Genomic DNA, 14,539 nt, shown 5'->3' with positions numbered 1-14,539 from the left:
CTCCCTGCCGCAGCCCGGCCTGCGCGGCGCCTTCCCCTGTCGGGGCTTGTCGCCGCTGTAGGTTGTTAAGCCATTTAATGTTGAAGGGGAGGGTTTGCTTTGTTGGGGGGTTTTTTTGTCTTTGCACTGCGGTTATTTTGGCATTTCTCTGTGGCTTTTCCACTAGGCATGCAAACACTCGCGTAAATACCGATCGTTTAGGTAGCACGGTTTATGTTCATCCAACATTGTTCTGTGTTTTGGGAAGACCCTGCTGTTGCAGAGTGTTTTTTCTTTGGAAAATTTTGAATGGCCTTCCAGGTGACTTACAAGCATCGTTAAAGGAGCAGGTTATACCTAGTGTTGCAGTTGCCAGTCTGTTCCTAAAAGGGTAAAATTGCTTACGGAAACCATTTTGGAGCACGGTCTGCCAGTTGCTAGGCTTCAAGTGTTTTACAGTTGAGCAAATCTTTGAATGTTTCTGAACATCACTTCTGCATTTGCTTCCCTTGACAGCTTGCTAGAACTTTTTAGAATTAGAAGATATCTGTTTGTGTTTGTTTATATCTGTGTGTTTCTTCTCCTGCCTTGACCAAAAGACAGAAGACAAGAAGATAAGCAAGGGATGGTTTGTTAATGCTTCCTCCACGTAAACAGGGCTACACAGAGACATGTAATGTGTTGTCAGCTTTAGTAGACTTGTTTAAAAAACTGTTAGTGATTTGTGTAGCATCCTTTTTATGGGGTTATTTCACCTGTCAATAGCACGCTTTCTTTCTACTCCTTTTCTAGATGGCATCTGGTGAAATTAGTACTCCTGTGTCTATGAGGATGACTAGAAGAAGAACTAAATCAATTCGTAATCCAGAGGTAATTCAGGAATCTCAGTTTGAAGAGTTGGAACTTGCAGAAACAAAGTCAGATGTCAGTGATAGTTTAGAGATGCAAATTACTAGAAATGAGAACACAACTGTTCGTTCAGCATTGTCAGTTGCTGAACCGCAACCTGATGGGGATGTGTCAGAAACAGAATCTGTGTCTGGTCTTCAGACACCTTTGTTTGTAAGAGTAACAAGACGACGACAAATTGTAGTTCCTTATCAACCAGATTCTTCTGACAAAAAAAGACATGACAAGACAGCTTTTCTAAATAAGTTAAGCAGGGTTCTGGATGAAGATGATGTCTCTGAAGCTGAGTCTTGTTCCTCTGCTGTTTCTGGTGTCCAGATGCCTAATGTTACCAGAACTACAAGAAGCAGGCAAAGCAAAAAGCAATTGCAGCCAGATGCAGTTCATGAAGCCCAGAGTGAAGATATTTCTGATGCAGAGTCATGCTGCTTAAGTTCTCATATGGAACCATCCATCACTACTAAACGAATTACTAGGAGCATGCAAATGAAATCACAAGCAGAAAATACTAAGCAGACTGAGAAAGGAAACAGAATTGTTTCGGTAGATGAGAACTTAATTGTGGACACCATTAAATCTGAGCCTGTAATAATTTCTGATTCTAGACCTGCTACAGAACTTGTCTCTGACACAGAAGATGCTTCCTCTGTCACTGAGGATAGTAAAGAACCCAATTCACCTAAAAGTAAATGTTCTTCCGAATCTGCCATTACAACCCAGAGTGAAGACATGAAAGAAGAGGTTTTGAGTGATGTGACACCCAGCGGTCTTAGAAAAATGAAACGAAGTAACACTGAATCGCCTGGAAAAAAAGCCATAAAAAATACAGAGTCTGTTGGGGTAAATGATTCAGAGGAAGCATGTAACCAAATACAAGAAGAACACAGCAAAATACTCGTGAGGAAGGGGAAATCAGAGCATATGGATCTTTCTTTGACTGATTGCATGAGTTCCAAACAATTTTTAGAATCCCACGGGCAAATAACACCAAATGAAAGTAAAAATATTCCTGAATGCAAAAGAGCAGATGCACAGCAATCTTTCACCCATGCTGATAAATTAAGAAAGGGTGAGCAAGCTAGTGCAGTGAGCAGCCCACAAAAGGACATAGCCATTGCACAAAGAACTGATAGTGTTGGTAGATGCAGGATGCTTGAAATTGGTGTGGACAGTGGTGAAGACCAAACAGGAGAATATGCTGAATCTGTATCCCACAGCAGTGAAAGATCAAGCAGTGGAAATGATTCTGTTGCATTGTTTCTAAGCAAAGATGAAAGTGATAAATCTGAAAACAGTGATGTGGAAGACGTTGATATAGTTGAAGAGAATCTGTGTTACAAAGAGGCAGATGAGAGGACTCCTTCCCTCAAGAAATCTTTAAAAACCAGTTCACTGCATGCTGAGGGGCTTTTTGTAATTGATACTGAGCCTGGCATGAGTTCCAGCCAAAAGTATTACCTAGATCAGGTAGACCAGAATAACGATGCCGAAAGTAAGCATGAAGGAAGTGAGAAAGGTGAAGAATCCTCAGATCTGGAAGAGGCTGAAGAGGAATTGATAGATGAAGATGAGAAAGATGAAGATGATGACTTGTTGAAAAATAAGATTGACATGTAAGTATCTTTCTGGGAATAACTAAAGAATCTGCATTTCATTCAAGCATATGCATGGGGTATGTACATTAAGTGCTAAATGATGTGGAATAAATGAGGGAGTAGTCTTACCATGTAAGTCATATTGTTGTGGAAGGTAGGGTTGCACCGATTATAAAATACAAATACAGTCCATAAATTGAGGATTTGGGGATTTTTCAATTTTTTTAAATAGCATAACAGAACTCTCTGAAATATTTAGGCGTCTGGAAGCCTTGTATGGGTTTGGCTTAAAAAACAAAATGTGAAACTGGCTTAAACTGGTCAGGCTGGCTTAATTGCTTATTCAGGTCACAGTGTTCTTAATTGTTGATTTTTTTACTTTGGATATAAATAACAAAAAGTCCAGTAAATTCCTTACGCATTGCCTAATTAGATCATGCTTTTTAATCCTAAACAGTTGCATATACTTCTGTGTTTTCAGTTCTTGTGCTGTGGGATGGTGACACTTCCAGGTGAAATCAGCCCAGCATACAATCATAGAGTAATTTAGGTTGGATGAGACCTGTTGAGCTCTTGTAGTCCAACTCCTCCTAAAATCCCTTTATATGCTTCATATGTTTAAAGCATAATATTCTGTTTAGGTTGGATAAATAAGTCTTAATCTTCTAAAAACCTTCAGGTATGCTAGAAGTCTTACAAAAACTTAGCCAAGCATTCGGTGTTAAGGCTTTATAGAAGATTAGTGACAGGTTAGTTACAACAGTAGAAAGTTGTAAAGGGCTTGTATTAATAAGCATTCAAGCTACAATAAATACCTGTTGTACCTCTTTAGATATTACCATATTTCTCCATAATACTTTAGAGCTTTTAAGCATTCTTATAATCAAAAACCTCCTTTTGAGTCAGCCATCATACATTGTTTGCAGATACATTCCTTTGGCTGCCTGAATGAAGTAATGAAAAAAAAAATGTCTGAAGCTTACTAGCTTTGAAATGTTTAATAATGTTATTCCTAGCACTGTTATACAGACAAGGATTTAAACATTTGTACGATGAATTGTAGCTTCTTCACACTTTTCACTAAGAGTTGACAATATTTTTACCACCCATGTTTGTCTTTTGTGGGTTTTGTTTTTTTTTTTTCTCTTTAGCTAGCAAGCTTCTCAATGTATAGAAGGAGGATGATGGTCATGAGTTCTTTTGGCAAGGTTAAGCGAATTAAGAATTCAATTTTATAGAAGATAGTAATATCTAAGATAAGAATACAGCATTAAAGTTAATATGAAAGATTTGTGAAGTGATTGCACAGGTACTATTCTTTAATAAACTCTCACTTCATATAATGGCATGATTTCCCCCCCGCCCCATATTCTGTCACCTCTAAATTAGGTATTTCTTCTAGATACTGGGACTTAAAATCATTGCAGAACTGGAACTAAGTGGGAAGAAAAAGAAAAATAGTTTTTCTGTTTATCTTTCTTGGAGGACAGTAGATGGTTTAGCTGCATGCTTGTTACAATATTCTAATCATTAACTATTTCTCTTTTAGTTTACATCTTTCCAGCAGCATAGACCCTGGTTTGAATATCAAGAAGCTTGGAGGTTTATATATTAGTTTTGATGCAAAAAAACAGAAGCCTAGATCAAATGTAATTAAACAACTGAAGGAAAAAAAGAAGGACCAGGTAATGTGCTTACAATTATGCAGTTACCTGTGACTACTGTAACACAAAGATGTTAATTTAATAAGGTTGATTTACTTGTTTTTAAAGAAGTATCCTGTTTTACAATTTGCTGAGAACTTCCATTATTTTTGGCCAAAGTGTGGATTTACGTTTGGGTTTAATGGTAAGAATTTAAATATATGTGATAACTTCAGAAACTGAAAAGCAGTGCAAATACCAGCATTATCTTGTAAAATAAAATGAAGTTGATTATGCCTGCAGTTTTGCCTAGTGGTACACGAGCCGAAGGTCTGCTAACAAGATATTTACTCCATAGCAAGAATGAATTTCAGTAAATAAAGGTCTATACTCTCCCTAACACAGAATTAGCAGTTTTATTCCTTTTATCTCAAAGGATGCTTTTGAAATGTGTTATTTTCGTTGAGACTGTTTTCTTAGGCTCATCCATGGTAGCCCGCTTTATTCTGGAGCATTTGCTGTCCCGCTTCTTCCAGAGCTAGCCAACTGCTTTCTGTTGTTGGCCAGAGTTCTGATCTGAATATCCCTACTACTTTCATTGTGGATCAAAGAAACTCAAGTATTGTATTACAATGCTTGCTTAGATTCTGCATGATTCCTTTAGTAGGTTCTGTAACTACGGTTAAGCAGTAAAATTTGTATCACCAAGATCTCTGCCTAACATTAAAAAAATTCTTACAGCTCTTGCAGAAGAGTATAATAACTCCAGATTTTGAAAAAAAAGAATGTGTCCCACCCTTCAGGGAATCGCTTCACCAGCTAAAGAAGCAGCGCAGGGTAAGTGAAGAGCTGATAATGCCTCCAATAACAAAACAAGCTTTGGTAGAAAGCCCGGTGCTGGGACTGTGTGCATATACAGGCCTCACTGGAAGTGGAGTGATAAACTGCAATTTAGTGTCTTCCTTGAGCCATCGTGTGAAAAGCCATCCTTTTAGTCACCAGGACAGTGAAGTGAAAGATAATGTGCTCGGATGGTACAAATCTGTCATTAATAATAGTGCTGATGACCTTCTTATTATAAGGGTCATAGAATACACTTTTTAAAGGTACAGAGTTATGTTCTAAATGTTTTACCCATCTTTTGGAGGGGAGAGTTCCCTGCTCTATGCTGTCCTAGTTGCTGAATGCATATTTATTATTCTTGGTATTGCATCCTAGGCAGAGCGAGAGAAAACAACAGGTGACGGTTGGTTTGGTATGAAAGCTCCAGAAATCACAAGTGAACTGAAAAATGATCTTAAAGTTTTGAAGATGAGAGCTTCGTTGGACCCTAAGCATTTTTATAAGAAGAATGATAGAGATGGCCTACCCAAGTATTTCCAGGTGAGGAAGCAGCAGAAGGTGGCATTGTACTGCTGAAGTTTTGAACAGCTATTCTTATTCCCTGCCTATTTTGTAGGTAGCCTCTATGTTGATTTAATTGCATAGCTTAATTATTAAAGCGTTTTGATTACTTGGCTGCAGTTTACAACTGCTTAACTCTGTATTACATACGTATATATGCTGGGGCTCTTTAATTTCGGCTGATCTCATAGTAGTGAACAAACATCTGACTTAATCTGTATTTTGAACCCTCAGTGGACTAGATCTTCACTGCTTTTTTAAAGTATTAGCCTTTTTTAACAAGTGTGTAGAAAATAACTAGCATTTATTTTCTTACTAGCTAATACAGTTTGAATGGAGACGGCTAGCTTTGTGGTCAGCCAGAATTTCTGCTGCTGTAGCTCTCAGCTTTGAAGTGGTTTGCATAAAGAAAATAATTACTGCAGAGACTATAGGAACAGGCTTCCATCTACCTAGGCCTGTTTGAGTAGTTAGCATGCTTGAATAAATTGTTTTCATTTCTTAAAGCATTACCACTTCACTCTAAAGGGTGGGTCTTGTATGTTTTGAAGTTTATCAGCATAGAAAAACTTAGATGGAATTATTCCACATAATGAGATCTGCGCAGGTCTGTTTTCACTACATGAAACATGTACTCCATGTATCTCCACTACTAACCTGAATGATCAGAACTGGCTAACATGCCAGCTGGAAAAATGTGATGCATTCCAGAGAGAAGCTCTTGTATTAGAGCTGGATTAACTGCTATATAGCCATCTAGTGAAACCACCACAATGACAGAGTTAAGATGGTCGTAAGGGTTTCCTTTCCCTCCTTGGGAAAATGTTTAAAAGTTAAAAACTGTTTATAAATACAAGTGTTGATGCAGCAGTCCAGTGTTGAAAACTGTACAGTCCTAAAGCTCAGGCCCTCCTCTGTGCACTAAACAATGAGACAAAAACTGACTCTGCATACAATACATTGCTTAATTCTTTTGATATTTTGCACTTTCTTATGATACCATTCTGATTTTCTCTGTAGGTGTCTTTACACTTGTTGCTGAGGATTTAAAAAAAAAAAAGGGGGGGTGGCAAAATAATCAACATCTTACTGTACAATACGAATGTTTTCATTTCTGTTTTCTAGGTTGGAACTGTAGTTGATTCTCCTATAGACTTTTACCATAGTCGAATCCCTAAGAAACAAAGGAAGAGAACAATTGTTGAAGAGCTGCTTGCGGATTCTGAGTTTAGAAGGTATTTAAAAACAGTTTCATAATTCTAATATCTGATGTAAGAGAGGAGTATTTTTAACTATATAACTTTTTTTGTTGTTTTTATTCAGCTTATATGTTTTTTTTTTATACTTCAAAGAAAACTTTTTAGTCCGTTTTAACACTTCAGCAGCATTGCCATTGAGAAGATCTAAGGGATGGGATAATGAGACTGAAACGGCATATTTTGTCTTCATAAAAGGGTTTTATCCAACTTGGGTCATCTCTGTTGGCAGCTGCTCTTAAAATAATGTCAGTGTTGAAGAGATAACATATCAGCCCTATTCTGGTTCACTTATAAAATAAGTGTCTGCACAAGCTTACACTAAAAAACAAGGGCTCTAAATGAGTGTGTTGTGGTTTAACTCCAGCCAGCAACCACGCATCATGCAGCCACTCACTCACTCCCCCACCACCCAGTGGGATGGGGGAGAGAATCGGGGAGGGGGAAAAGTAAAACTTGTGGGTTGAGATAAGAACAGTTTAATAGAACAGAAAGAAAGAAACTAATAATAATATTTAAATGTCTATAATAAAAGGATTGGGATATACAAGTGATGCACAATGCAATTGCTCACTACCTGCCAACTGATGCCCAGTTAGTACCCAAGTGGCAATTCCTCCCAGCCCCCCTCCCCACAGTTTATATACTGGGCATGACATCACATGGTACGGAATACACCGTTGGCTAGCTTGGGTCAGGTGCCCTGGCTGTGTCCTGTGCCAACTTCTTGTGCCCCTCCAGCTTTCTCGCTGGCTGGGCATCAGAAACTGAAACATCCTTGACTTAGTCTAAACACCACTTGGCAACAACTGAGAAACATCAGTGTGTTACCAATATTCTTCTCATACTGAACCCAACACATAGCACTATACCAGCTACTAGAAAGACAATTAACTCTATCCCAGCTGAAACCAGGACAGTGATTTATTGCCTACACATGCACTTTTTTTTGTTGTTTAAAGACTGATTAATTTTTCTTGGCACAATTGATAGAAAAGTGCTGACTGTAATTCTGTGAAAGTTGGTATGATTTCATTTTATGTCAGTCTGCCTCCTGTCAGAGAAATCAAAATTGTGCTAGAAGTCTTACTTGAAGAGTATGATTGGATTAATTAATGTCTGCCTAACCTACAATTTCTGGAGTAGATCCCTTGGTTGATCCATTTTGATATTGGTTATTACATGATAATCTGCACTTCTTTTTTCACATAATGACATGTTTTCTTGGAAGTAGTACATGATTTGGGATTATAAGGTTAATGTTGTCAGGCTTGTAAATTAATTATTAATGTTAGGAAGGCAAGTTAGTATAGCTATTTCTTAACTAGTTTTCTGGCTTGACCCAATTTACAAAGGTGTTTATTAGAAGCTATTTTTAAAAATTAATGTATTTCAAATTTGATCAGTTAATTTATGTTGTGGCTAATTAAGGGCTTTAACCAGATACTTTAGCATTAGTGTAGATATTTGTCAGGTTTCAGTGTTGCAATTAAAAGCCTCAGTACTGCTCAGCATGCAGTGATCCGTTGTGGTAATGGGTGCAGGTACATGAGAATCTGTATTAGAGCTGCTAGCAACTCACATTCAGTACGTATATCCTGTTCATTGTTTAGTGTTAATCTCACCTCAGTTTTCAATCTTGAGTAGAGTAAGGTGGATTATCTTTGAGTTTGCTGAGAAGGCAGTATAAAAATGGGTATAATTTGTCCATAGTATTGTCAAAATTGATGAGCCTTCTTCCTGTGAGCAGTAGCAGTGTTTTAGCACTGTCCAAAATGTGATTGCATGTGCAGTGAAGAACCCCCTGGTTATGCCAAAATTAATGATTCTTCAATCAAATTTACTTCCAAAAAGAAATTTACCTGCATTTATCATTAATCTAAGTGTTGATTTCCCTTTACCTACTCATAAGTGTATAAATTTAAAGAACTCTAACTTGGAAAACACGAGAGAACTCAGTTTAGCAAATTATGTACTTTCCATGTTATCTTTTCCTGAACTTTGGTTTACTATGCTTAAAAGCAAATTATCTATTTTGTTCAGATATAATAAAAAGAAGTATCAGGAGATCATGAGTGAAAAAGCAGCTTTTGCAGCAGGGAAGAGGAATCGGAAGAAGAAGAAATTTCACAATTAAGACTTGAAGAAAAATAACAAGCTGGAACAACTTACTTGTTATAAAACTTTTTACAGAATGCTTCGGTTGTGGTGTTTTTTTCTTTTTTAAGATTGCAGGTCATGTGTAAATTACTGTTTAGGGAATTTGTTGCAGTGAGAATTTGATAGGGAGCTTTATCAAATTATCAGGTATCTAAATAATTTAGATTTTAAAAATAATTTTTATTTAAATTAAAGTTTATGTAAAAAGATAATGATACGAAAGCTTATTGTTAAATCTGAGCACAAAATCCAACTTGGATTGTGGTCTTTTCAGGCTTCAGTTTTTATATCAGTGAATTAGTAAGTTCAGTTTAAAGTTGTGTGTAATTCACCTTGGCACCCGTTAGGTACCAGAACAAATTTTTCCATGTCTTGTCGAGAGCTGCTGCTGGCCAATTCTGTAATAGAAGGTATTGAGAAATAGTTTGGTTGTGAAGAGTTTATTTCAATACTGACCATAATAGGATTGAGAATGTCCTGGAATTTAGTGTATACACATATACTTTTAAAAATACATATATATTAAAAATATATAAATAATATATATAATTTATAAATAAATATAAACAAATTATAAAGATATAAATTACTTATTGTTTAATAAATAATGTAAATATGTATTATTTATATATAAAATTTTAATAGTCATATGTTGCTATTATTAATTTTTACCATTTTATAATTGTCTGATGATCTTTCTGAAGATAACTTGACAGTGGGGTCCATTATCTAGGGTGTAGTGTGCAGATTGTGGTCTGGTAGCTGACTTGGAATAGTTCTTCAGGTAAATGAATAGGGTGAGTTTGGAAGGCCTCTGCTGCAGTTATAGAACCAGAGATGGCATCAGCTCAGTTCCCATTTAGTGACAGTTCATAACCTTTTGTGATTGTTGGAACTGTTGTGGTGTTTGCTTGGTTTTTAATGATGTGGTTATTATATTGCTGTTAGAATTAGCGTAACTCAGTTACTGCCCTCAGGTAGCAGAAAAGACAGATAATAGAAGAAATAAAACTGCCGCTACATCATCTTAGGTGGATTGGGTGAGAAAGATATAGAAGTGATTATCAGAGGACCAGCAGTGTTGATTGTTTTCTTACCATATGAACACTGAATTTTGAAGGTTGCAGATCTTAAATAAGCAGTATGCTTTTGACCAGTGTTCAACCATGAAATTTTCTACTGCTGAGAATGAGAAGTAGTTGGGGTTTTTTAAGGATTTGTGCAGGAAATAGCTAAAATGAAATGAGCATCATGGTATATATTGATCACCAGCTAAAGCTTGAAAGAAATTTTCCCCTGAAGTTGACCATAATGTTTTTCTGCTACTAGAGGCAGACTGGAATCTGGATTCCTTAAAAAGTCTTGACTGCCTGGAGATAAATGGCGTGCAAAGTAACCTGAATTCATTGGGAAGTAAGAAACACAAACAAGTCGAACCACCTGTCCCCAAGTCTCAGCTAACATGCAGATGCTATTCTAATGCAATTATATGTATGCTAGCATCTCAATTCTCTGTAAATGATAACAAAGCCAATAAAAACAACTATGGTGTCTTGTTCTCTGGATGAGACATGGAAGCATAAAAAAATTAATACTGAACAGTGAGGAAAGAAAATAAGGCACCACAGTAGTTTTCATTCTGTTGCATCCTGGGATGTTAAAGTGCAACGTTGGAAAAGCAATGTACAACCCTGAAAGACCTTAAAAGAGAAATGCAAAGCTTTGGTGTTAAACAGCAAGCAGCAGCTCAGTGTCGGTTGGTCAGGCTGCTCAACAGAAGTTACAGAAGTTTCTTCATGTACAACATAGCTAGTGAGGAGTTTGTTTTATGTTCTATAACCTTTCCCTTCCTTTGATTTTTCTAATGTCTTCTGTTTTGCCACACACTTTGCCCAGCAAGTGCCCGTGTTCTCCTGTGTCACCAAGAGGTGACAAGTACTGGACAGTGTTTCCTGGGCTGCAGGGTAGTACTTGCAGGTGTGTTTGCCAGCTTGCCAGTCAGCTGTTGCCTGAGCTTGTGCTTCAGCCTCTTTTAGTTAAGGCACTAGTTAGTGTACCTTTTCTTAACCACCACATTTCATAAAAGCATAGTCAGGTAGTATTTTGGACTCCTTTACCTTTCAGTTAAATTTGATTGAAATAGACATAAGGTTTAAGTTGCTGGGGAGGGAGTAAAAACAAAATGCACCATGAGATTGCCTAAGCTTATCAGGTTATCAGATTTCTCTGGAAATACTCAAATACATCAAAAAGTTCTGTGTGAAACACTAGCATTGTTTGAGAAACTTTGCCTATCAATTGCAAGTAATACTTTCTTTTAATGGCTGTCAGAAATATTTGTGTTAATTTGTAGTTCTGCCTTTGTTGACATAAACCATTATTAACAAGAAATTTCCCCAAGATTGAAGGTCAGTAGGTACCGTGTTCGGTTTTTTTATATATGCACCTGTTGCTGTTTTGGATGTCACTGGAATGTTTTGTATAGACAGTAATAATTCCGTTCTTGTGTTTCTTTATGCTGCCCTTGGTTTTGCCAGTATTCCTTTTTCTTCTTGTCCTTGGGACAGACACTGTGCAATGGTTGTACAGCCCAGTGGGTTCACAGGCCGTCTCCTAGATGTCGCAACCAAAAGACTCTAATGAAAAGGGATTAGGCTGACAGTGGCTGAGATGTTGCTGGTGTGGTGCCATTAGTAGGCGTGTTTAGTTTAGGAACAGGAGTAAAATACTTCTCACTTTTCTTTGTTATGCTCTCATTGTTCACACTTCTTTCTTTTTCCTTCTTTGGGCATCTTTAATCTCTCTGCAATCAACTTAGTCTCCTCAAAACCCAAGGTGTCTTCTTGTCATTGCTCTTTTTCATGTGATAAAACTATTTTTTGATTTCTTAATTTTTAAAAAGTCCTGTCTTTATCACAGGAGCTTACCTAGGTAAGTCCTGCTGAGACTTAGAATCCTGCCATAACACAGGTTGGAAGGGACTGTGAGAGCTTGTCCTGCCCCAGCCTCCTGCTCAGAGCAGGGTTAGGCCAGGTTGCTCAGGGCTTAGAACCTACAGGGATAGAGACTGCCCATCTCCCAGAGCTCCACTGCTTCACCCTCCTCATGGCAATAAAGCTTCTTCATATCCAGGCAGATATAAGGATTATTACAGATTATTAGACTGCCTCTTTGCCTTCACATTGCTTTCTTTTTTTAATTACTCCATAAATCTCTAACAAGCAGCATCTGTCCAATTTATATTGCTTGCTGTAACTCTTGAATTTTTTTCTCCTGGTTCTCTTAATGCATTCTGAAATACTATGTTGTCTGTGCAACATTTTCCTCAACACCCTCTTCGTACAAATACTTTGTGGAATTGTGTCCCTATACTTTTCCACTCGGGTTCACATTAGAATCTGTTACACAGCCGGTATTGCAGGAGAGTCCCCATGCTTACTTGTAGGAAATGCCCTGCTCCTTGAACCTGTAGTTTTCTCTTTTACTTCTAGACTGTAGCCCTTAATTAACTTCTGCATTTCTAGAGTATTGATTATGTAAATATTGCTTGCAACATGCAAACATGTATATATAAAAGCCTCTGCCTTCAAATTTTTTTCACTAGTGTTGTGGTTTAACCTCAACCAGCAACTAAGCACCACTCAGCCGCTCGCTCACTCCCCCCACACTGGTGGGATGGGGAGGAGAGTCAGAGGGGGGGGAAGTAAAACAGTAAAACTTGTGGATTGAGATAAGAACAGTTTAATAATTGAAATAATAATAATAATAGTAATGAAAAGGAAGATAACAGAGAGAGGAAACCCAAGGAAGACAAGTGATGCACAGTGCAATTGCTTACCACCTGCTGAGCGATGCCCGAGCAGCAATTGGCCTCTCCTGGCCAACTCCCCCCGGTTTATATACTGAGCATGACGGTCTATGATATGGACTATGCCTTTGGCTAGTTCGGGTCAGCTGTCCTGGCTGTGCTCCCTCCCAGCTTCCTGTGCACCTGCTTGCTGGCAGAGCATAGGAAACTGACAAATCCTTAACTTAGGATAAGTGCTACTTAGCAACAACTAAAACATCAGTGTGTCATCAACATTGTTCTCACACTAAATCCAAAACACTCTACCAGCTACTAGGAAGAAAATCTGTCCCAGTCAAAACCAGCACAACTAGGAACTAAGCAAATTTTATGAAGCTATCCTTAAATACAAAAAGTAGAAAGGGAAATAGTATTTAGACTCAAATGCACTGCTGGAGGTGACTGAACAAGGAGGAACATTTTGTCGTCTGTCACATGATTTATTTGCTTTTTATGAGGTTAATGTAGAGAGGCTTCGGTTTTGCTGTTTATCTGCAGGTTCTGAGAAAGTTTGATGTTTCTGTAAAGGGCTATACATATTTTATCGCTAGATGGCGATCTTGAGCGAGTTCCTTTGCTGCAAAACAGTGATAGTTAATGTTCCTGACTGTGTTTTATTTTCAGTTATGTGGATTTTTCCTTTATTGTTTTTAAATAAACATTAGTACAGTTTGAAAAAGCGGCTGTAGTCACACATGCAGGATTACAAATAATTTCTCAGAAAACCCCACAAATTGAATAAAATAATTTATGAATAAAATAATCAGACAAATTTATAATTTAGTCAATCCTGAGCAAAATCAAGAAGGCTTGTTTAATGCTGTTACTGTTTTGTTTTACCACCCAGTTTTGTTATTTGATTGCTGCTATTAAAACGGCTCTTCTAGCTGTAGGTATGTGTAAGTCAGGAAGAAAAGATGGTATTAATTCAAGTGTTAAATGCTTCAGTTTTGTCTGCTGCGTTTTGTGGGCTTGTTCCATTGCTTGAAAATAACTTTAACCAGAAAGGTATCTTGGCCCATCACTGAAGTGCCTCCAGGAAAGACGGTCTTCTCTTTCAGGTAAAATTACTTTCTGAAGACTTGTCTAGAGAACTGACAGCATAACCGGACCGGTCTGCAGTACTGACACATTTGCCAGAGTTGTTGCTGTTGCAGGGGTTTGCCGGGTGGCTTTTCTTTCGTGCGTACTTCTAAAAAACTTGTATCGCGGGGAAGCGGAGCGCCGGCCGCCAGACGCCTGCCCTCCTTCCCGCCGGGGCGGGCTGCGGCGGGCGCCCCTCCCCTCAGCGCTCCCTCGCCGCCAGCGGGCGGGCGGCGGTCGTCGCCGGAGGGCAGACGAGGGGACGGGGAGGAGGCGAGCCCTTCTCCCGCTGGCTTGGAGGCAGACGGCCGCTCGCCGCGGCGTCCGTCCTCGGCCCTCCACCTTTCTCGCTGGCGGTGAAGCATCTTAGCGTCGCTGGGGCCTAGCGGAGGTTCGAGCGGAGACGGCCGGTCGGCTGCCGCCCTCGACGGAGGCTGGTGCCGTCGTCTCCGCCCGCTCCCAGCCTTCCCCGTCCGGCACGCCGGGAGGCGGCCCCAGAGAGCCTCGCTGACGGGAGCAGGCAGCCGGGAAGCGCCAGGTCGGTCGACCGCATTGCTCCGGCGGTGAGGTAAGGGGCGGGAGAGAGCGGGGTAGAAACGTTTCAGACAAAAGGGGAAGCGGGGAGGGGGGTCGGGGGAAAAAAAAAAAAAAAAAAAAAAAAAA

The 14,539-nt window shown here is 38.9% G+C and overlaps 1 protein-coding gene across 3 annotated transcripts in view; it reads left to right on the top strand.

Moving 5' to 3' along the window:
- Window positions 1–14,539, top strand: part of DNTTIP2 (deoxynucleotidyltransferase, terminal, interacting protein 2) — a 54,038-nt gene that overhangs the window by 2,562 nt on the left and 36,937 nt on the right. Inside the window, exons 1-7 of one of the 3 annotated variants that reach the window (XM_010582653.1) lie at window positions 38–57; window positions 772–2,501; window positions 4,033–4,168; window positions 4,868–4,963; window positions 5,345–5,509; window positions 6,656–6,765; window positions 8,830–9,456. In XM_010582653.1, the coding sequence (XP_010580955.1) occupies window positions 772–2,501; window positions 4,033–4,168; window positions 4,868–4,963; window positions 5,345–5,509; window positions 6,656–6,765; window positions 8,830–8,923 (2,331 nt within the window). In that variant the 5' untranslated portion in view covers window positions 38–57 and the 3' untranslated portion in view covers window positions 8,924–9,456. Of the gene's footprint in view, window positions 1–37; window positions 58–771; window positions 2,502–4,032; window positions 4,169–4,867; window positions 4,964–5,344; window positions 5,510–6,655; window positions 6,766–8,829; window positions 9,457–14,539 lie in introns of those variants that run through there. The other 2 variants (XM_010582652.1, XM_010582654.1) reach the window with 2 other exon arrangements.

Source organism: Haliaeetus leucocephalus, unplaced genomic scaffold, assembly GCF_000737465.1.
Source record: "Haliaeetus leucocephalus isolate CR32 unplaced genomic scaffold, Haliaeetus_leucocephalus-4.0 Scaffold848, whole genome shotgun sequence".
NCBI classification, from domain to species: domain Eukaryota; kingdom Metazoa; phylum Chordata; class Aves; order Accipitriformes; family Accipitridae; genus Haliaeetus; species Haliaeetus leucocephalus.
The sequence above is the reverse complement of the archived record's forward strand: the minus strand, read 5'-3'. Positions and strand labels throughout refer to the sequence as shown.